At 36.8% G+C, this 22,207-nt stretch overlaps 2 protein-coding genes across 4 annotated transcripts; both read left to right on the forward strand.

Moving 5' to 3' along the window:
* Positions 1 to 13,613: 13,613 nt before the first annotated feature.
* On the forward strand, positions 13,614 to 16,889 carry LOC103952706 (myosin-binding protein 7). 2 transcript variants are annotated; one of them, XM_009364363.3, is made up of 4 exons: positions 13,614 to 14,031; positions 14,298 to 15,882; positions 16,052 to 16,098; positions 16,415 to 16,889. In XM_009364363.3, exons 2-4 carry the CDS (start codon positions 14,512 to 14,514, stop codon positions 16,512 to 16,514), a joined length of 1,518 nt encoding a protein of 505 aa, XP_009362638.1. In that variant the 5' UTR covers positions 13,614 to 14,031; positions 14,298 to 14,511; the 3' UTR covers positions 16,515 to 16,889. The 2 variants fall into 2 exon arrangements, with proteins under 2 accessions (XP_009362638.1, XP_048426506.1); XM_048570549.1 differs by having other exon boundaries at positions 14,356 to 15,882.
* Positions 16,890 to 19,020: 2,131 nt separating this feature from the next.
* Positions 19,021 to 21,897, forward strand: LOC103952707 (F-box protein At5g06550). Of its 2 annotated transcripts, none has more exons than XM_048570540.1 (2): positions 19,021 to 20,430; positions 21,156 to 21,463. In XM_048570540.1, exons 1-2 carry the CDS (start codon positions 19,115 to 19,117, stop codon positions 21,223 to 21,225), a joined length of 1,386 nt encoding a protein of 461 aa, XP_048426497.1. In that variant the 5' UTR covers positions 19,021 to 19,114; the 3' UTR covers positions 21,226 to 21,463. The 2 variants fall into 2 exon arrangements, with proteins under 2 accessions (XP_048426497.1, XP_009362639.1); XM_009364364.3 differs by lacking the exon at positions 21,156 to 21,463 and adding an exon at positions 21,479 to 21,897 and having other exon boundaries at positions 19,022 to 20,430.
* The last annotated feature ends 310 nt before the right edge of the window (positions 21,898 to 22,207 follow it).

Here is a 22,207-nt window from a genome sequence, read left to right on the forward strand (position 1 = left end):
CGACTAGCACCTAACATTTTTTAGAATCTTAGGAATGATTAAGGTGCAGGTGTCTTTTAAGTTTGCATATAATGGACAAGTGTATTTGTGATTCATGTTTCCCCAAGTAAGAGCTGTCGAAATATGGAGAAAAGTTATCAAATATGAAGTTACCTTGTGGACATGTGCCCTATATTACTATGCAGTCGACACCTCATTACAATAGAGAAGAACCGGTTCTATTAAATTTTATCCATCTATATTATATTTAATGCATTTACGTAGTTACTAAGTCTTGGAACCGACTTATATTGCTATCATCTCCATTTGTTTTCCAAACGGAGCTAGCATGCAATGCATGCTTTGCAGCTCATGTGTGCATGTATATACATACGTGTCTATATATTTTGACATGATAAATATGTACGCATACTTGTATACGTACTTACATGTATCTATATATTTATATATGATATATAAGTATGTGTGTGTGTGTATATATAGTGAGATTAGAAAATAAAAGAGTGGAAGAAATACATGGTATTAGGAGTGGTCAAAAAGCTTATTCAAGTATGTGGAGCTTAGCTATTACGGTAGTGACGTGGATCTTCATTTTAGATTTGGAATCGAGGTAGGGGAAATACGGTAGACCTTTACGGAAATTGATTTAATTAAATTTCGTGAAGTGTTATAATATTCTTAATCTTTTTGATTGATTAATGTAGTTGGATATCAATTGGTTAATTGCTTCATCTGAGTGTTTACTTGTTATTGGTTATGGAATTATTGTTGAAATGTTATTCGTTGAGAATACACTATGATACATGTGAAAGATGGAATGACATTATTTGTGCATTATTCATGTTGATGTGGTTGGAACTTTAGTGTTGAGATTGGCTTGGAAATGAGGGTAATTGGAAAGGATTTTTGTGTAGTTGAATCTATAAATTGTGAACCAGGTCCCAAGCGAGCCCGGTGTGCACATTAGAATAGGATATCGGCGGAATAAATTGTTGATGTGGGCAATTTGGGCTGGAGATCAATAAAGTAGATAAGATGACTAACAAAAGGGGTTTATAAACTTGGGATATCTTATCGGAGTTAGTTTGTATATAGTTTGTATAATAGAATATTGGAACCACCATTGCAGTGGTAAAATGCACGGTATAGGACGTACAGGTCCGCATGTTTTATTATATGAATTAATGGGTGTAGCTAAAGAAGTTGCATTACATTCATGCATTGTTATCAATAATGATTTGATATTTGATTATTGATAATGCTATGACACTTAATTTAATATTGTCAATTTACTGTGGTAAGATTATGTCCCCATCCCTCTATTGTTATACATGTTTACGAACTAGACATTCAAAAGGGTAGGTAGGATGAGATTGGATTAGATGTGAGAATAGAATGTTTATTCATCCTTTTACATTAGAATTGTAAAGAGTTCTTGATTATTTTATAAGAAGAAACTTATTTTCCAACCGGTTTCAATTTTTTTTTTATTCATTTAGTTTTTAACTCACGTTTCGGATTTGGGTTTGAATTTTTCTATCAATCTTGGGTTCGGGGCGTGATAATAGGAATACCACTAGACCGTAGTATTAAGTAACATAATTTCGGAGTTCTGATAAGATCTGGTGCATGTGAACTAAATCCTCATTTGACTAGCATTTACCTTTATACTTGAGATAGTGTATATATGTGTTTATATATACCCTTTAACAAGAGGGATCCTCATTTTTTATAAAATGGGAACACTCTCTTGACCGTTGAATTGGCTTTACTAAAATTGTGTGGTTGAGATTAAATCACAGGTCACACAATCTCAACCACACAATTTCATCAAATTCAAATCCAACGGTCAAAAGGATCTCCCCATTTCTATAAAAATGGAGAGACCCTCTTGTTAAAGGATTCCTATATGTGTGTGTGTGTGTGTGTGTGTGTGTGTGGTCTCTCGAAACCCAAAGGCATGTCCAACATGTAGCGATGCTTCATGGGATGATTGTTCCCAAAACTGCAACCAAAAGCAATAATGATTACGATTTATATGTGTTAAATTGCGTGAGTGTATTGAAAGATATAGATTTTCGAAAACAAAATTTCGTAACGGGGAAAGGCTTTCTCCACTAAAATAGAAGTACCCTGTATAACTAAAGCTAATGCAATTAGCAAACACATATGATTATATACTTTAATCTTTCATGTCTCTATTTTTTTTTTTTTTGGCAAGACTGCCAATTCCTTTCAATTGAGAAAATACACTACTCAAACGCATATCAAAAATATAATGCCCAAGTTGATCTTGAAATGCCAAGAGTTGACAAGTAGAGAAATTCATTTGGATAAAATGAGCAGAACGAATTAGCTTTTCTTCATCAAAAGCCGAGAATGATTAGTTCGGACTCAAAAATGCCTAACAAAGAAGCAACTCTGTATTTATAATTACCTCATAAAAATGACTATTTAATTCTACAAGTTGCTTATCAATGATAGCAATAAAGAGCTCTACATGATAATGATAGAAGTTTGTGACTCTTTGAGCTCCATGCTGTGGTCTCCCTTGAGCAATGTATCCATCATCCATGCTAGGAATTTCAATATCATGCCTGTGCGATTCTTCTCTTTGTAAAAGTTATAGTGTATTTTTTTTTTTTTTCTGCTGCTTTTTGTTATTTTTTTTATAAAGTAAATTGGCCCAAAACAACATTGTTTTCAGCCGTTAATATTTTTTTAAAAGAATGATAAGAAAAGCAACTCTTCTCAACGGTTTGAGAGCATGTATGGAGGCTAATTCCAGCTTTCAAAAAGACAACACTCAAATTATCCATAAAAATTCATCAAAGATCGAAAGGTCAACTGACCCCCTTGCCCCTTAGTGCTCCGCTTTTTGCTACCAGTCAGATGAGATCATACGCACATAAATGCTCTCTGCCTAAGTTTGATCAATCAAAAACTCCTGCAAAATTCGAAATCTCGCACTTTGTTGAAGTTGGAGTTGTGTCTATTCGGTTTAAAACTTTGATACTCAGTGTATCGTATCAATATCACTCTAGGAACATGTTCTAGAAAATTTGAAAGTAAATTCAAATGAGTAGACCTTTCTTGAAGTGGTGTCTTCTGATCAAAGGATAAACTAATTGATGTGAGGCTTTGAATGGTTTAACCATTTTAGAAAGCCACACTTAAACCTCTATAAATTGAGAACGATTTCTGGAAGAAAATAATAATGCAAATAACTCTACAAAATCCCCTTCAAATATATATAAAAAAATAAAATAAAAATAAAAATAGTCTTATGATTTATCCACCTTTTATTGAAAAACCAAAGCACTAAGAACAATTTTATGCAGATTTTGTTCTTGATATAAACTAGAGTATTCCTCGTGATCTCATGTGTGTCTGGGGTTTATTTTAAGAATGTGTAAAACTTTGACAAACAATAGGTGTAAGGCCATACTTCATTCTATCTACAAAGCCATTTGGATATCCCTTTTTCACTCTAGATGTAGGGGCAAATTAAGTCTTGAAGATAGCGTATTTATACATGCCTTGAAGCAATCTTTCATCCTTTACATAATTATACCCATATGTTTTTAAAAAGAAAATTTTATCGAAAACCTCTCGGTACTGTTCACTTTAACAAAAAACCACATTTTTATATTAAAACGTCAATCTTGGTACTATTCACTTTACCCTTTATTTTGTCCTTATCGTTAAATTTCAAAATTTTCAAACTTTTTTCACTAGTTTTCCTTTTTAAAAATTTCTCCAGGACATAAACATTTTTTTTTTCTTCTAGTGCCGGTCGAACTAATGACCCCGTGGACCTCATCCAAAGTTCTAAAACTGTAATATGGGTTTTGTGAGCGTAAGACACTCCTATTTTCCTCCTTGTTTATTTGAACATACATCACAAGCATAAATAAATAAATTTGCCAACAACTAACCTAAACTGGCTAGAAAATAATTTGAACTTGGTATTTAGTATAGGATAGGTTAGGAGTGGATTGGATGGGACGCATGAGTAATGTTTGGTGTAGACAAGACAACTAACTTAAACAGGCAAAAAATTAGTTTGGTTGAGAATAAAAAATAAAATAAAAAACAATTGTATTTGAACTTGGTGCCAGAGATCCTGAACTTCAAGATGACTAGCAACTTTGTCTTCAAGTTCTAGGACTCAAGATCGAGACGCATTCCTTCCTCGGCCGTGATCACTCGAGTACAGAAGTTAGCAGTGCATTCGACACCACCACCACCACATCCATCTACTCACCAACCAAGCTCGGACGCGAGTTGGCATGACCATCTTTGCCAGAAGGACGTAGTTAGTTCTTAATTATTCGGTATGTGCACCACATATGCTTGGTAGTTTTTAGAGTCAACAATTATGACTATGTCCTTAATCTTTGATCACGCCTCCGAAACAAGAGTGTGACCAATGCATCGTTAAGGCTAAACTACCTAATTTGATTCTGCTTCTTCCTCAATGCAATTTTCCTATTACGGAATTATAACGCCACGAACGGAGCCTTTCTTTCTTCTTCTTTCCTTTGACAAGCACGAGCAGATCTTCCGTATTTATAGGTTTTGTAAACCGGAATATTCCTACCTCCCAATTCAATGCGATGTGTTTCGGCTAGCAGATTTTGTTTTTGAATTTTTATTGTTACAATTTTAAGGCATGGTTACTCTGGAAACCCTAAACCTACTCACTACAACTTTAAGTGGAGAATAACTAGTGTTAAATTTAACTTATTTTGACTTTTAGTTCTATTTTTAGGAAATGGATCATCTCTTGATCCTTTCCATCAAATCCTGTCAATTAACAAATTCGGATCATAAAATTTGATCAAACGGCTAAAGTTATTATAATTTTTAAAATGACTTTTTTTTTTTAACCATTAGATCAAATTTCAAGAATTTGCATTGGTTGATGGACAAAATTTGATGGGAGGGATCCGGGAAGGTCCGTTTCCCTACTTTAATTTTAACCTTTTCGTTGCTTTACGTCATTTTTGCTCACTTCGATGCACACAACAACAACCCAAATCGGCTTCTTCTTTGGTTGTTCGTTTACCTTCCGTTCATTTTTCTGATTCAATTTCTTTCACTTTTCTTATTTTCACTCTTTCTTTTAATTTTACTAGTTGTTGGAGGTGTCGATGTTGATTTCACGCCGACGAAGAAGAACAAAAGCTTCGCGAGGAAGCTGTTCGGGTCGAGATATATCGATTTACACCGATGAAGAACAAAAGCATCGCGAGGAGTGTGCATGGGCGTTTGAAGGACGACTCACACTTCGACATACGCAACAACAATCAAGGATTTTCTTCTCCATTCAGTTTTTTTATTCAAATGTTTTGATTTCAAATTCATGAACCCAGATTTGGGAAAACTTACGTGATTCGGTACCGGACCAAGCACTGGGTGACGTTTGGGCTAACTGTACTTTTAGATGGGCGTACCATGAAAGTTTGCTTCGTAGGGTGCATTTTCATGGTATTTGTTAGTCATGTTCTCTTTGAACTTCACTCTCAGAGCAACTCAAGCGGGAGCTGGATCTTGATGGATCGGCGACTTTGAAGACCCAATAGCCCCAGCAACAACCTCCAGCCCATGCGGTCGATTTGGGAGGGGGGCCCGAGTGAGAGGCATGGCGTGAATTGGTGGCCCGAGAGCCCGAGGGCCAAGTGATGCAATGTTGACGTCAGGGTGGCATCAGCCACTATTTAATTATTTTTGTGTCAAGCGCGTGCATAACACGCGCGCTTGGGGGCGCATCCCCGACAACATTTCAGGCGCTGCGGCTCGCGGCGCAGAAGGCAAAAATGTTACCGTTGGTGGCCACGTGGCTTTTTCTCGTCCATTAGATTTCAATGATTACTTTATTTGGACCATTGGATTTCCAAAGGTCAAATAAAATTTGAAACCTTTCGCAATATCAACCGTTGGATTTGAGATCAACGGTCCACGTTATTCACCTTTAAAAATTAAAAAAAAAAACAATTCACATTAATAAATTCTAAAATGTTACTGTTATGCCACATGGCACAATTTGGAGGGTTGGATTTCAAATTTTTTTTAATCCAACGGGAGAGATTAATTAAGTTAATAAAAAATGTTAAAAATTAATAAAAAAAATCTGAAAAACATTTAAAAAAAATGATTTTACTTTTCTATAAATACCTTCTCATTATCTTCTACCTTACACCACAATTTCATATTTTCTCAAATACTTTCAACCACATTCCAATCTTTGTCTCAAAGTTTCAATCCAATTGGTTTCCAACAAAATGACTAATGATGCAGGTACGAATTGGACGCTTATTGAAGATGTTACGTTGTGTTCTAACTGGGTTGAAGTTATTCATGATCAAGTAATGAGATGCAGTTGTGAGAAATGTAGAGTCTTATTCATACCAATTATCTTAAGAAAATTGGTGAGAAAAGAACCAAAGAATCGATGTCCAGTCGTTGGAGAATACTCAACCAATCATTTAGTCTTTGGAGAGACGCCTTGGAACAAACTAGTGCTAATCTTCGAAGTGGGGAAAATTTAGCGGATCAGGTAACAATATATTATTTATTTGTTTATACTATACCCCAATTTACATTAGCTACTTTGATTATAATTATTTCTTCTCCCGCATTGTGTAGACACTTCAAGCACAAGCTTGGTATAATGCCAAAACCAAAAAGAAAAACAAATCATTCACCCGGTGAGAATGTTGGAATATTGTCAAAGATTGTCCTAAATTCAGAGTTGTGCATGTCGGTCTAGAAGTTGTCATGAACATCACCCCTCGACACTCTACGCCCGTTCATGACTCGCATGTTCATGAAACCGACACAGAAGAAGTGCCGAAAACGCCTCCTGAACAAGCGTTGGGGTCGACCCGTTATCCAATTAAGCCTCAAGGTAAGTAGGCTTCAAAGAGTAAAGGGAGTGCTTCCAAGAATGATTATGCAAAATATATGGAAGAACTTGCTTGCCAAAGTGAATTGACTTTGGCGCGGGAAATGGTTAAATTTGAGGCTAATAAGGCTAGAGAGGAGGCAAAAGCTGTAGCTGCTGAGAGATTATTTCAAGCTAATGAGAGAGAAAAAGAGCTACTTAGGCAAGAAAGGGAAGAGCTTAAAGAAGAAAGAAGGGCTCAACAAGATCATGACATTATGACGGAGCCTGTAGAGGGGAAGTCACCAAATTCTAAATATTTTTGGAATTCGGAGAAAGCGGACGTGGTACGAATGAGGCGTGCAAGGGAAATGAGAGCAAAAGGAGATGGTCCTAGCACCACAAGAGGAGATGATCCTAGCACCACAAATTGGTTAGGTGATGATTTTCCATTCACAAGGGACTAGGGAATTTGTTTTTAATCGGAGCCATAATTTTCCAATCACTTTGGGTTGTAATTTCTTATTTATTGAATATAGTACTTTTATGTTGTTTCCAATTTATTGAATTTATTACTTTATTTAAACTAAGAGTATATTTATTTAATTTGGTAATTTATTTAAACTAAGAGAATCTCTATTCAAATGACATAAACACACCAAATAAAATTACATAAACATACCAAATAAAATTACAAACACACCAAATAAAAAAAAATAAAAAGTAAACTCACTAAATGAACTTAAAAAGCACACCAAATAAAATTAAATAAACACGCCAAATAAAAACAAACACACTAAATGAACTTAAGTTTCTTTAGCTTGTTTCAATTCCCACTGGTGCTCTATCAAGTCAATTTGTTGGGCATTGTGCATATATGGGTCCTGAAGTGCAGTATATCATTGAATAAGTCTTTCATTGTAACGTCCATCCCTTTGTAAGGCTCGTGTTGCACGAGTTCTTCAGTGTATTTATGTTCTAAAATTGTTCATCATGTCTGGCTCATATTCATCAACGGTATCATAATCGTACTCATCTTCCGCAATCATGTTGTGAAGAATGATGTACGTAATCATGATGGATCGAAGCGACTCTAAATTAAACATTCTGGCAGCACCTTTAACAATCGCCTAACGAGCTTGGAGGATACCAAACAACGCTCTACATTCTTCCTACACCCCTCTTGACAGCTTGCAAAGTGTTTTTCCTTTGCACTTCGTGGACGTGGCACTGTTTTGATAAACGATGACCATCTTGGATAAATGTCATCTACTAGGTAGTATGGCCTTCTGTTGACCTAGTACGTGACTCTTGGTGCTTTTCCTTGCAAGACATCGTTGAACACTGGGGATTGAGTAAGGACATTAAGGTCATTTTGAGCCCCCAGAACACCAAAAAAAGTGTGCCAAATCCATATATCAAATGATGCCACCACCTCCAAAATGATATTTTTTGCTCCTTTTATGTCCGCATAAGCTCCTTGCCATGCACTGGGATAGTTTTTCCAGGTCCAGTGCATACAGTCGATGCTTCCAATCATCCTAGGAAAACATCGCGTCTCGACCTTTTTCAAAAGCCTTTGCAAGTCCATCTAAGTAGGGTCTTCAAAGGTACTCTACGGTGTAGAGAGACTTGACTGCGGAGCAAAACCTCATCAGGGACTCAGGAATGGTTGATTTCCCCATCCTCGTTATCTTGTCCACTAGGTCTGCAGATACTCCATATGTAAGCATCCGCAAGTCAGCAATAATTTCTTGCTCGTGAAGGAGACCCATAACACCAAAAGCATCATTCTTTTGCACAAAGTAAGAATCATGATCATGATTTTGTTAAATAAATGTCGTTCCATTCTAAAACGACGTCTAAAGTACGTATCAGGAAATGCACTGTTACGGACAAAATAATCGTCTAAGAGATCCGTACCTCATTGTTGCCTGCTTCTATCAATATTTACGAAATCGCTAGGCCTGGAGATCTGAGCCACAGCTTGGTTGACTCGACAGGAATGTGAGGCTCTTTGGCTTCTTGCTTCGTCATCTCTCTTTCTACGCTCCTCATCCTCAACCTCTTCCATCACATTTTCGCCCACCTAGTTTCCCCTTGCTTAAACAATTATTTCTCTTGCTCATCAATTTCCCACAACATCCTTGAAGAAGACATTGTAAGAATGAAGCAAAAACTATGAATAATGATAGAGATTTTGATTTTGGTGTGTGATTTCTTAGGATGGATGGTGGGTTATATGGAAGAAAAAAAAAGGATTAGGTTGTAGATAATGCCACATGGCATGCCGTTATTCATTAAAAATCTGATCGAAATCTATCCTCAAATATTGTAAATAGATTGTGACACGTGGCGCGACATGATTGATTAAAAATCTTATTGGAAATCTATCCTCAACAATTCTGAAAATGTAACAACACGTGGCACCACGGCATTGAATAAGTATCTTATCGAAATCTATCACCAAAAATTGTCTTCTTGGATAATGACACGTGGTACAACGAGAACGACTAAAAATCTTATCCGAAATTACAAATAAAATTTTTTTGTATTATTTTATTGCATATTGCCATGACTATTCAGTTTAGGGATGGAGATGCACAAGGCAGTTACTGTTCACTAGAGGCTATTCAATAATGAGTTATCCTAGAGGACCTTTGCAACGCTGGAGTTGCTCTCATAGTAAGTAAACATACCCTTATCTTTATTACTTAAATGTTAATTATCAATTGTCTACAAGAAGTTGGCCCGCCCGATGGAGTAAGAGAAACTTTAATGATAAGTTAGTCGTCTTCTCTTAATAATAGTATATATGAGCTTGCAATGATGTGAAATTAATAGTTAGGGTTAATCTCAGTTTACTATTCTGAAATTTCTTGATTTTTAACATTTGATACATAAAGTTTTTTTCATCCCAGTCTAGTACCTAAAGTCATATTCTGAAACACTTTCATATATCCGTTAACTGATGATGTGATATCTATGTGAACAATAACTGAAAGCCACATGTCACTATGGCCCACATGGTAATTAAAAAAAATTAAAAAAAATTTATTTTTTGTCTGGGCTATATCCTCACCCCAAACCCCCTCCATCCCTTCTCTTCTCTGCACTCTCCCTGCACACCCATCTCCTTACACGAAAATTAATTCATCACCGTCTCCACCTTGTCGTAACAAATCTAATAGCTTAAACAACTTCCTCTCTCAATGCTTTTCGTCATCTTCGCCGTCGTCGAACCCCAATGGGCGCTTGCCGTTGGTTGGATTGGAGGAGCTCCATTTCCATTTCAAGTCATCATCTCCACCGACGCCAGCATCATCGGCATTGCTCATTCAAGCCACAAGACCACCGCCGAAGAAGCAGCAGAAAATGGCGACGAAGCGAGGCAGCGATTTGTCGTCGTCGTTGATGTTGACTTCCGGAGCGAGCACCCCCATAAACGCCTTCTTCTCTCCGCGGGCACTGCGGATTCTGATGATATTGATTAATGCCTTCTTCCTACTCCTCCTGCTCCCATTTCGCGACCGCAAGCGAGAGCTGTAGTCGTCTACTGCGGTTGCTTCGCCAATCTCGACGAGGTGAAGAGGGTGGAGGTGGGTCGGGTATAGAGGGTTGGGTGGGCGCAGAGGAGAGAAGGGAGGGAGCGGGGGTGACGTGAGGTAGGAGAGGTGGGTGTGCGGGGAGGGTGGGTACAGATGGTTTCGGTGCAGATAGAAGAAGGGATGGAAGTGGTGGGGGGCTGAGGAGCGAGGAGACAGCCCAGGGAAAAAAAATTAGTTTTTTTAATTTTTTTAATTACCATGTGGGCTTACAGTGATACGTGACACCGATCATTATCCATCTAGACGTCAAGTCATCAACTAATAGATGTTTGAACATAAAACTTAATAGATGTATGATAGTGTTCAAAAAATATGACTTTAAGTATCAGACTAGAATGAAAAAAAATTCATGTATTAAATATTAAAAATTAAAAAATTTTAGGATAATAAATTGAGATTAAATTTAGTTAAAAATCCTTGAGAAAGAGAATATGAAAAGAGAGAGGCATTGCCCTACATTTTTTTTTCCCGATATAATTATTTCGTGTAATTTGAAACCCACTGGTCCATTAAAATATATAAATTATGACAATCACGTTTACCAACCTTTGTTTGATCACAAATTAATTGACGACAATGACGGCGGCGGTCATGTGGTTTCCACAATTATCTCTATCCTCCACCACCCACAGAATGTTTGGTCCAATAAGGAAAAGAAAAGTGTTATTGGCACTTTAAAAATTTTATTCTACACTTCTTAAAAGTGTATTTTTCTTTTCAAATATAGTAAGTTTGCAGTGCAAAATGAGATTTTTGGAATGTTAATAACAATTCTCTAAGGAAAAAACCAACAATAAAATGTGGATTGAGTGTAATTTTTTAACTTGGGTCTTATCATTGAATTGGTGGGTCGAAGACGTGCTATACTAGCGTATAAACGTGCTAAGAGCATCTCCAAAAGAGATGATGAATTCAAAATATTACATTTTAATTTGATGTTTGACTTGCCAATTTGACATATTATCAATATCTTCTATCCATCCGATATGCGAAATTTTATTGTTTCATTTATGTTATCTTGAACAAAAATAACAAAAGTTGTTTGGTTACTAGTTTATTGCTTTATTGGTGTTTCAGTTGAAATAATATGGTACGTCATTTGTTACTATTACATGTCTATATGTCATTTTTGACATCTCCTTTTAGAGATGGTCTAAAAAGTTCTCGATGGATTTTGACGGTAGATATCCAAGTGATGTCAAAGATAAACGATATTGACAATTTTGATCGATTTGAAATGTAAAGGACTAAAATGATGAATTAGTCAAACTTTAGGAAACTACTTGCAATTAAAATCTTTATGAAAATTAGGGTAGTTTGTACACGAATTAATGGAGATACTATAATGACTCGATCATTTTGATTAGGATGTGATTTCAGTACTTATAGTTTAACATCATCTTTTTTTTTTTTTTTTTTAAATGAGAGAGGATTCTCGCCGATTATCTTTGTGAGGATCTTAGGGATCCTCTAATCACATCATTTATCGTGCATCGTGAGGTCAATTTTCGTCAAGTACTATTTATATTTAATTTTAAATAAAAAAATTTACAATGATTTCTAACCGTAAGATATATGATGAACAAATGTAATTTAAGGATCTCCAGAATCCTTACAAAGAGAATCCGGTGAGGATCTTCACTCTTTTTAAATAGCTTCATGCATTTTAAATTGAGTATTTTATAATTTGTATAATCACAATATTTGGTGTCAATATTAAATTAAAAGTGTCAAAATCACCACCATTTTAAATAGAGAAATTTAACGAAAAACTCATGGTACTATTCACTTTAACGAAAAATCATATTTTTACACTAAAAAGTCAATCATGGTACTATTCACTTTACCATTTATTTTGTCTTTATTGTTAAAACTCAAAGTTTTCAATTCATTTTCATTAGTTTTCCTTTTTAAATATGAGATTAAATCAACAACAAATGAAGAATGGAGGTCCTACCCTCTCTTTGCATCTTTATTTTTTAAAAAGAGATAAGCTGATGGTTTTGCCACGGTAATCCATCTTTTTAGAAGTTGGGATGACTCACAAATGTATTTCAATCTCTTCCTAATCACCATAGTGCGATTTACCAGCATTAAAAATCAAACTCAAAACATATTGTGCGGAATATAAACCTAAAATTTGTCTTCCACCACTATGTCACCTCTTTGCATCATACTCACTTTATCAAATCCCCATTAAGTATGTTTAGTCTCTGGGCTATAGGCTATAGGTGTACCTAAATCTATATTGTGATTATTTGTAAATATGTGTCCCGTGAAAATACAAAACTTCAATTTAAAATGGATTTGGATCCCATTTGGATTTAAATTGTGGGGAGCATAAGGATTTTTACATTTTAGCCATTAATCGTGCATCGTGCGGTCAGAAATCAATTAACTTTTTGTATTTTAAATTAAACACAAATGGTAATTGATGAAAACGGACCGCATGATATATGATGAACGGTTAAGATGTGAAGATTCCTAGGATTCCCACAATGTCAATCCAAAAAAGATCCTCTTCTGTTTAAAAATTCAGGACTCAACAAAATCCGTACTATTAAACATATAAAAATCTAAATTACACATCGCTTGTCATATAAAATATAATACAAAACGGAACTCCTTCACACTATTCAATATGACTCACAACAAATTACTAGAACTTCTTCCGTAAATTTAATAAGGTTAAAGTTCGAGCCGCACATTTCATAACCAAGTTGTAAGTACCTATCATAACGTATTTTGTTAATATTTTGTTAAATTATTTTTCAACAAAAGACTGGAAAATGCATTAGCAGGACTTCACAATGTATTAGTAAAACTGAAGTGCATTATCCCAAATTAACCGTCACAACCACACAAACAAAAATTTTACCACGAAATGGATAAGGTAAAAGTCCATTTAGCAAATCCACCAAGGTAAACACCTCACAAAGCTGATGATTAACAACAGTCATCAGTGGTTAACCGCGGTAATTATCGAGCTGTATACGTGTTTCGTTCGTGTTGTATCGGATTATGCGAATAGTAAACAAAAAATTAGAGGTAATTAGTAAAAAGTAACTATAAATTGAAAGGGGGCAGGGTAATTAGTTGGAGAGGTTGGACAAAAGCTGCCTCCGTCCCCCAAACAAACAAACAGAACCAGGCAGGTCCTCAATGAGAAAATCCAATCAAACCGTCCGTCTCTCTCTCTCTTCAAGCGACATCACGAAGTTCGAGACGATTAAAAAACAAATAGGGCAAAAAAATTTAAATAACAAAAAATCTAGGGTTTGCTTAATTTTCTCTCTCTTTCTCTTCGATTTTCTTTCCCTCCAAACAGCCCCGCGAGCGCGGGTGGGGGCGAAAAAATTATTTTTTACAGCTCGGCCTTTTTTCGTTTTCATTTTTATTTTCCTGTTTTTTGTCCTTCGTTCCTCTTCAGATCCTAAGTTTTCTCGGGAAAAAACTTTTTTCCGGGAAAATTTGGCCTGCACCTCCTGCTCTCCGCGACTTTCAACGGTTTTTTGTTCTTCAAGCTCGTCCAAGGTAATTCTCCCTCTCCCCATCTCTCTCTCTCTCTCTCTGCGACTCTTTTATTTCAATGGAATTTTCCGGGAAATTTTGTATCTTCAGTTTCCTAATCCTCCAATAGGTAAATTTTCAATTTCTTCCCAGATTTTTGGGGAAAGTGTAATTTTTATGCATGCTTGATGGTAGCTATTCATTTTTGGTAATTTTTTTTTTAATTAAGGCAAAACAGAATTTATTTTGGTATTTTTAGTTTTAATATTGTTGCAAATTTTGCTTTTTAGGAGTTTTATGTGTGGATTGTTGATCTGAGAGGGACGATTGCTCGTAATTGGAGTGCAGGAAGGAGGGAAAATTGTTGAAGGTCTTGGATTCATAGAGAGAGGATTTGACGGCTCCAGGATAAGATTTTTGATATTTAGATGGTTGGTTTGTTCAAATAGTCGAATTTACGGTCGCTGATCTTGAATTCGTTGAATTTTGGATGCACGTTGCTCTATGGATTCAGAAGCATTTCCATCCTCAAGGCCGACGGTGAAATGTTGTAATTGTGAATGTAGTTGTTCGTTGGCGAGTGTTTCTTCAGGGGGGACTTGGCTTCGGTCTGTAAAGAGAAAGTATGGCGAGTTTGAGGATGGTAACCGTTTCTTTATACCCGGGATTGAACTTTATTATAATGCACGAGTCCAAATGGAGAACGAATGTGTTGCACTACGTGAGACGCTTAGTAGCCAGCAGAACACGATACAAGATTTGTATACTGAGCTGGACGAGGAGAGGAATGCTTCATCATCCGCTGCCAATGAGGCTATGTCAATGATATTGAGGTTGCAGGGGGAGAAGGCTGAAATACAGATGGAGGCCCGGCAATTCAAGTGTTTCGTTGAGGAGAAGATGGCACATGACCAGCAGGAGCTTTTGGCACTGGAAGATTTGCTGTATAAGAGAGAACAGGCGATTCAGGCACTCACGTGTGAAGTGCAGGCCTATAAGCATAGAATGATGAGTTATGGGCTCACTGAGTCTGAGGCAGAGGGTGAGAATGGTTCCTTTAGCCGTATCCAGAGTGTGGGTGACTTTGAAGCCCAGTATGAACTTCCGACAACACCCACATATGAATACCCACCTTTGAAATGTAAAATAAATGAGACCCAAGGTGCGTTGGAGTGCGATGATGATGCAGATATTGAGAAATATGCATTTGATGAGACCCCTCGTGGGAGAGAGCATTTGAGAAATTTGGAAAGCAGGCTCCATCAGATGGAGAGGAGTCCGGGCAGCAGTCCGATGGGAGGGGATTTTTCAGGTTCCAAGAACATTTTTGAAAAGGTGGTGGTTGGCCATTCTCCTCGGCGGTCAAGACATTCCGGAAGACTTTCAAGTGATTCACCTATGTATACGGTTAAAGAAACTGGTCCAGATTTTGCTGAATCTCCTAGATATAACAGCAGCTTCAGGAAGGCAGACTATGTCTCACAGTCTGAGGACTACCCAAACACAAGAAAGTTTGATAATATATCAGAAGTTGGAGACGACACGAGTGACAGAATTTATACCATTGACTCTGTTCATAACGGAGCACCTTGCAATGGTTATAGAGAAGTCAAATCGGGAGTAACTTCAAGGGGACTGACTGGGCCTGATTTTGAGGATCCTGATGTCATGAAGCTCTATATGAGGCTTCAGGCACTTGAGGCTGACAGGGAGTCAATGAGGCAGGCAATGCTTTCGATGCGAACGGATAAAGCTCAACTGGTATTGCTTAAAGAAATAGCTCAACATTTGTGTAAAGATATGTCACCAGAGAAACAAATGATTGTGAAGAAACCATCTCCCGTTAGAAGCTTTTCTTTCATGTCTGTTTTTAAGGTAATTTTGGATTTCATCTATTGGCAATTGAAATTTAATTTCTAATAGTGCTACATGGTTGATTATTTTCATTTATTCTTATGTTTGAGCCAGAGAATGCTATCAACATTATCTTTTCCATGGACCATTATGTATTAACACTAGTTGTCTGTTTAATTGTTGTGTTCAGTGGATCATGTCCTTTGTTTTCTGGAGAAGGAGGGCGCGCCGAAGCAAGTATGTAGCTCATACTTCTTTCTATCAGAACAAATATAAATCAGTAGTTTTACCTTTGGTATACAACTGACACGATCATTTTGTTGACGAAATGAAAACCAATGCATGTTATAATTTGGAAAAGACGAAGGCATACCCGTCTAGGCAACAAGCACTGTTTACAGCAACAATTATAAGCTATGCAGAAGAATAATTTGAAACAAATAATTCTAGTTTCACTATGATGTATATCCACGGCACTCTGGTTTTTTTTCTCGCATTTCTGGTTGTTTATGGCCATATTATCGTTTTCTAATAACTTTGAACATAATTTCAGGCATATGTTTGGGCTATCAGCCAATGTGGGTTTGCTTATGCTTCTAGACAAGGGTCCCCATGTAAGGCAGTGGAGATGTCTTACAAGTACACAAGTGTAAAACCAGTTAGCAAACATCCGTCATATCCATATCAAAAGCTATGCTCACATGTGGACACACACGTACCAAAGGGCATTTTAATCACACTTCTACAAGTAGGTTCGGCATTCTTTTCCTGGCTTGGTTGGTTGTGCTGCTGAATTTGGGTTTATGTGCAGAGTGTTGTTTTAATTCAATTTTTCTTTTCCTGGGGGTTTGAGTGTAATTTTCTGGCTGACCGACGAACCATGGCGATGTTTTGAGCGTGCTTGATCTCATATATGGTTCCTTGGAATTCAGCTCAAAGCTGTGTCATTCGACAGTCCTCTCCTGTACATTGCAGATGCTTGTATGATTGATTTCCAATTCAAAATATGCAATAGGCTTATTCTTTTAGCCCTAGTTTTTGCAGGTTTTTACGGTTTTACCATAAAGGGATTTCAAAATCTTGGTTCTTGTTGGAATATAATTTGGTCATTTACCCCTGTAGTATTCCTCTTTGAAACCCAACTGCTCTTTAAAGCATGAGTGGATATGCTTTTTTGGACCACCACCACGCAAAAGTGCTTTTAATAAATCAATTGGTTTGCTTTGTTTTAATAATGCTGGTTTGATGGGGCCATGTGTACTGTCTTTCATAATTGCTTTTTTTTTTGTCAACTTTGTCAAAATTAAGGTAAGATTTCCCCAAGTTTCAATTGTACGTTTTCAGATGCTTTCATGTCAGATTTGGACAGTGATTTCTTGTTCTAAACTACTTTAATTTACCGGAGGAGATTAGAACACGGTATTAAGTTGTCCTACATAGTTGACCTAGCACTCGTTTTCTAATTGCACTTTTTCACTTTGGTTTTATATTGTAGATGGTTTTTAATAATTTTCGTCAGTAGTTAGAACTACTTAGCAGTACGAAAAATGAACTGTCAGGAATGAATTAGGGAAAGACTTTTTTAATTTTTTCCTCAACTAATAATCTAGTGGATAAAAAGTCGGACATACTGAAGACAAACTTAATCTTTAACCCACAAAAAGTTCTATGGGAATGAGATAAACTGTAGCCTGCTGAATTAATCTTGTTACTAAACATGCTGATTAAGTTTAATAAGGTTAGAGGAGCACATTGTTTGACCATTCTCATTGACCAGTTCAATGGCAAGGCAGCCAATGGTGGGTGGGTGAGCACATTTTTTCAACCTTAAGACTTATTCCTCATGACAACTCATCCTTTTTTCTAGAGAGTATTAAATCCAACCAATACTAAATCTTCTTATTTTCGTAAATGAGAATAGTTTTGAATTTTGTTTTACCAAAAATAGCATGTGTGGCTAAACCAATTAGTCAGATCAATGTGCTCGTCTTTTTGTACCAAGTTCAAATCTCCTTCTCATAAAATTAAAGTAGCTTAGAATATCGTTTTGTAGACGAAAATATAAATCTCATTCCTTCAATAGCGGTATCATAAAAGAAGAAAGAATAAAAGGGAACAGTTAATAATAAGGTGGTACAACACGTGTTATAATATAAGTGAATAACGAGCTTAAAATGTCTCACTTTAATGTATACTTTTTAATATCCTTCACTTAAATTATGACATATGATGTACTGCATGATGTTCTAAAATATTTCGAGTAGATGATTTAAGAACTCCTAAAGAGAGGTTTGTTTTCATTGAGGGGTAACTAATTATCTTCCTTTCTATTGTTTTAGTTCGAAGTTTAACATATCTAGATTAGTTTGGGAGGGTCAGAATTTTAACATTCCTACATTAATTTTAACATAATCATAACAATTAAGTTCTCTCTCGTGGCTTTGTGGAAAAATATGATAACATTCCAATGTGGAAAACTATGATAACATAATCATATTTATTTTCCCCTACCACAAATCTACTACGTTGTTCAAGAGGGGTTTTTTTATTTGGGAAATTAAAGGTTATAGAATAATTTTAAATTTTTATGGGAAAGTCCATTTGACCGACACGACATGATCAACATGAATTTTCACACGATAAATATCTAAAATGCCTATGAATAATACTCAACATGATCGACAACCTTTGGGTCCATTGGATACTCCAAGTGCAAAATCTTGATTGTCGATCGTGTTGTTTAACATGGTATACGAATAGGGGTATTTAAGACATTTTATATGTGTTTTGTGCGAAAAATACGGTTACAACTTGTTCTACTACAACTAGTACATCAAAACTTTTGTTTTTATACAAAGATATATTATAAATGGAGAAGAATACCATTAAATTGTAGTACTAAATGGTACGGTAAAAATAATTCGTAATAGACCTATCACAGAGAACGTACATGGCATAGTTACATTAGCACGGTAGCATCCCGTGCCAATAAAGTAAGATAAGACATGTAAATTTTGTCTACATATCTTTATTTATTAACGTAAAACGTCATATAACAGTGTAACCATACCATATAAGTTATTCTCATCGTACGGCTAGTTACCCTTTATTAGTTTTCTTATAAATTTTCTTTTTTCTTTAAAAAAAGAACCAAAAAAAATCGTTTGCAGACGCTAACACGCGCCCTAGCTAAAAACCCTGCCCCATCACTCAGCCGTTGTCCAGTTTCAGCAAAAACCCTCTCCATTCTCCAATGCTTAGCTGCAAAACCCTATTGTCCCAAAGGACCAGATCCATCAGGAAGAAGAAGAAAACCAAAACCAAATCCAAAAAGAAGAAAACAACCAAATCTGTATCCACAAAACAAAACCCCATTTCCAAAAACTACCAAGAATTAGAGGAAGAAGAAGAAGATGAAGATTTTGAAGAAGGTTTCAATCTCAAGGCCTCAGCTCCATCGAGCTCCCATGGAGTTCAGCCACTGGGCAATCTCTACCTCAGCCCAGGTTCTGTCAACTCAAGGAACACTGGATTAGGTAATCTCCAAACCCTAACAGATGAGCTTGTTCTTGAGATTTTGGGGCTTTTGGGTGGGACCCACTTGGGGGTTTTGGCCACTGTGAGCAGATCTTTTTATGTTTTTGCAAATCATGAGCCCCTCTGGAGGAACCTTGTGTTGGATGATCTAAAGGGTAGGCTTTTGTATAATGGGTCTTGGAAATCTACTTACATTGCTGCTCATTGCCCTTCGTTTGATGTTTCAAGAATCCGTGCTTCGGGTTTGAGAGTTAGGGACTTTTATTCTGACTATCTCTTCCAGAGCTGGCTTTGTGCCAATCTTGAGATGAAACCCGAGTGGCTTGAAAGGGATAATATAATCAGGAGAAGGGGCATTTCGGTTGAGGAGTTCATTTCGGATTTTGAGGAACCGAATAAGCCGGTGCTGTTGGAAGGGTGTATGGATAACTGGGTTGCATTGGCGAAATGGGATAGGGATTATTTAGTTCAATTGTGTAGTGATGTTCAATTTTTGGTTGGGCCAGTGCTGATGAAGCTTGGGGACTATTTTCGGTATGCTGATCAGGCGAGGGAAGAGAGGCCGCTGTATTTATTTGACCCAAAATTCGGAGAAAAAGTTGCAACTTTGGGTTCTGAATACGAAGTTCCGGTGTACTTTAGGGAGGACTTATTTGGTGTTTTGGGCAATGAGAGGCCAGATTATAGATGGATAATAATTGGACCAGCTGGGTCAGGTTCATCATTCCACATTGATCCTAATTCGACTTCTGCTTGGAATGCAGTGATCACGGGGTCAAAGAAGTGGGTGTTGTTTCCTCCTGATGTGGTTCCTCCCGGGGTGCATCCCAGTCCAGATGGAGCTGAGGTGGCATGTCCTGTTTCAATAATTGAATGGTTCATGAACTTCTATGGTGCAACAAAGACTTGGAAGAAGAAACCCATTGAATGCATTTGTAAGGCTGGGGAAGTGATTTTTGTACCTCGTGGATGGTGGCATCTGGTGATTAACTTGGAGGAATCAATTGCCATTACACAGAATTATGTTAGCAGGTATTGTTCTTATATAACTTATGGTTCATAGTCTATAACTTTTTGTTGTTTTTCTTGTTATAATGGTGAACTCTCTGCTCGTACTATGTATTAAAAGAACAGATTACATAACACCATTTTTCGAAGGCCACGTGGAAACCCTGTGAATTTAGGGGATTATTAGGTGAAATTTTAAGCATTCAATTGTGATATTTCTCATTGAGTGATTTAAGAAGCAGTAAATGATATACCCTAAATTGCCTCAGCCCTAGGCTCTGATGAGAAATTCGTAGATGCTTCAATCATGGCCGTAGTCCTAGGGGTACAAAAGTATAATACTTTTAAGTAGTCCTGAATGTTGGTTGTTTGATTCCTTGTTTTTCCCGTTGTGTGATTACCGAATTTTTGTCCTTTGGAGTTACTTTAACCATGCAATTTGAAGAACATTCTTTTCAAGGAGGGGTATTTGATATCTTTCTGCTGTGTTGATAAGAAAGCAAATAGATTTAGTTTACATAAAGATGCTTGAAGTAGAGGCTTCATCGGTCAAGTTAAATCTGTTAAAACTATTACGAAACTGAGAGATGTCTAATAGGCGTGACGGAGATGAAGTTAGTGAATCATAAGGGTTGTGTATATTCTTGATCCCACATTTCTAAGAAAGTAAAACTTTTTAGTTACTCCTGCCCTAATGTTTTGTACTTCTGAGCAATTAGCTCACTATGGAATATAACGATGTGGAACAGGCGTATCGTGTGGCTTATGACAAATATGTATTTGAATTCAAGCATATGGGAGAAAGCAGAATTGTTTTAGCAAATAGATACATCATGTTGACAGGAAAACTATGTCAACGTGTGCAAAGATTCTTACAGCTATATGTAGCTTCAGATGAAAATGGAACTCCAAAAAGAACCCAAATAACACATAAAACAGTTCAGGTTGTATTTCTTAACTTCGTATTGGCAGGATAAGGGTATGCATTGCACTGACCATTCATAATATCCACTGTTTTGGAACAGAAAAGGGTGGTTTGCCGTTAGTTACCTGGCTTTTTTTGTATTTGCAGGAGAAATTTGTTGAACGTCTTGGATTTTCTTAAGAGGCCAAATGCCAGCACTCTGGTATCCGGAACCAGAGATCGAGTGAATTTGTATGACAAGTTTAAAAATGCCATTGAGGCTTCTTTTCCCGGAACTATCGATCTCCTGACTCTGAAAGCAGAGGAGAAGAATGCCCAGCAGAAAAAACCATCCTTCTGGGATTCAGTTATGGATTCACAGGCCGGTGCTTTCAAGTTCTCTTTCTAGACGAAAGAGACCACAAATACAGAAAATGCAACTAGTCCTTCCTCCAGAAGAAGAAAACAGAAAAGAACAATTTTGACACTAATTTTATTGGTTTGACATTGTTGTATTTCATTCGTTGACCGTATGAGCTTGTACCTTTTTATTGTTCCCAATTTTCAAATGTCAAATTCACTAGGAACTTGCTTGGCCATAACTTTAGGAAACTCATGAACATGTACTTGAATAAAGTCAGTTCAACATAATGAAAGCTGGATACTGCCAAGGCGCCATCGAGAAATAACTTACATGTCACCGTGGTGACGCACCTGCGCCATCGATACATCATATGGAGAAACTTACATGTCTTTGTGAAGTTGGCACAAAATGTCATAGCGCGGATGTACCTGTGCCGTGTAAGTCCTCAGAAGTATCCCAAATGGGGGATTACCTGTGCCGTGTAAGTCCTCAAAAGTATCCCAAATGGGGATTTGGCCAGCTCTTTGAGGAGC

The sequence above is a fragment of a genome, unplaced genomic scaffold (assembly GCF_019419815.1).
Source record: "Pyrus x bretschneideri cultivar Hongxiangsu unplaced genomic scaffold, Pyrus_bretschneideri_v1 Contig53, whole genome shotgun sequence".
NCBI lineage: Eukaryota > Viridiplantae > Streptophyta > Magnoliopsida > Rosales > Rosaceae > Pyrus > Pyrus x bretschneideri.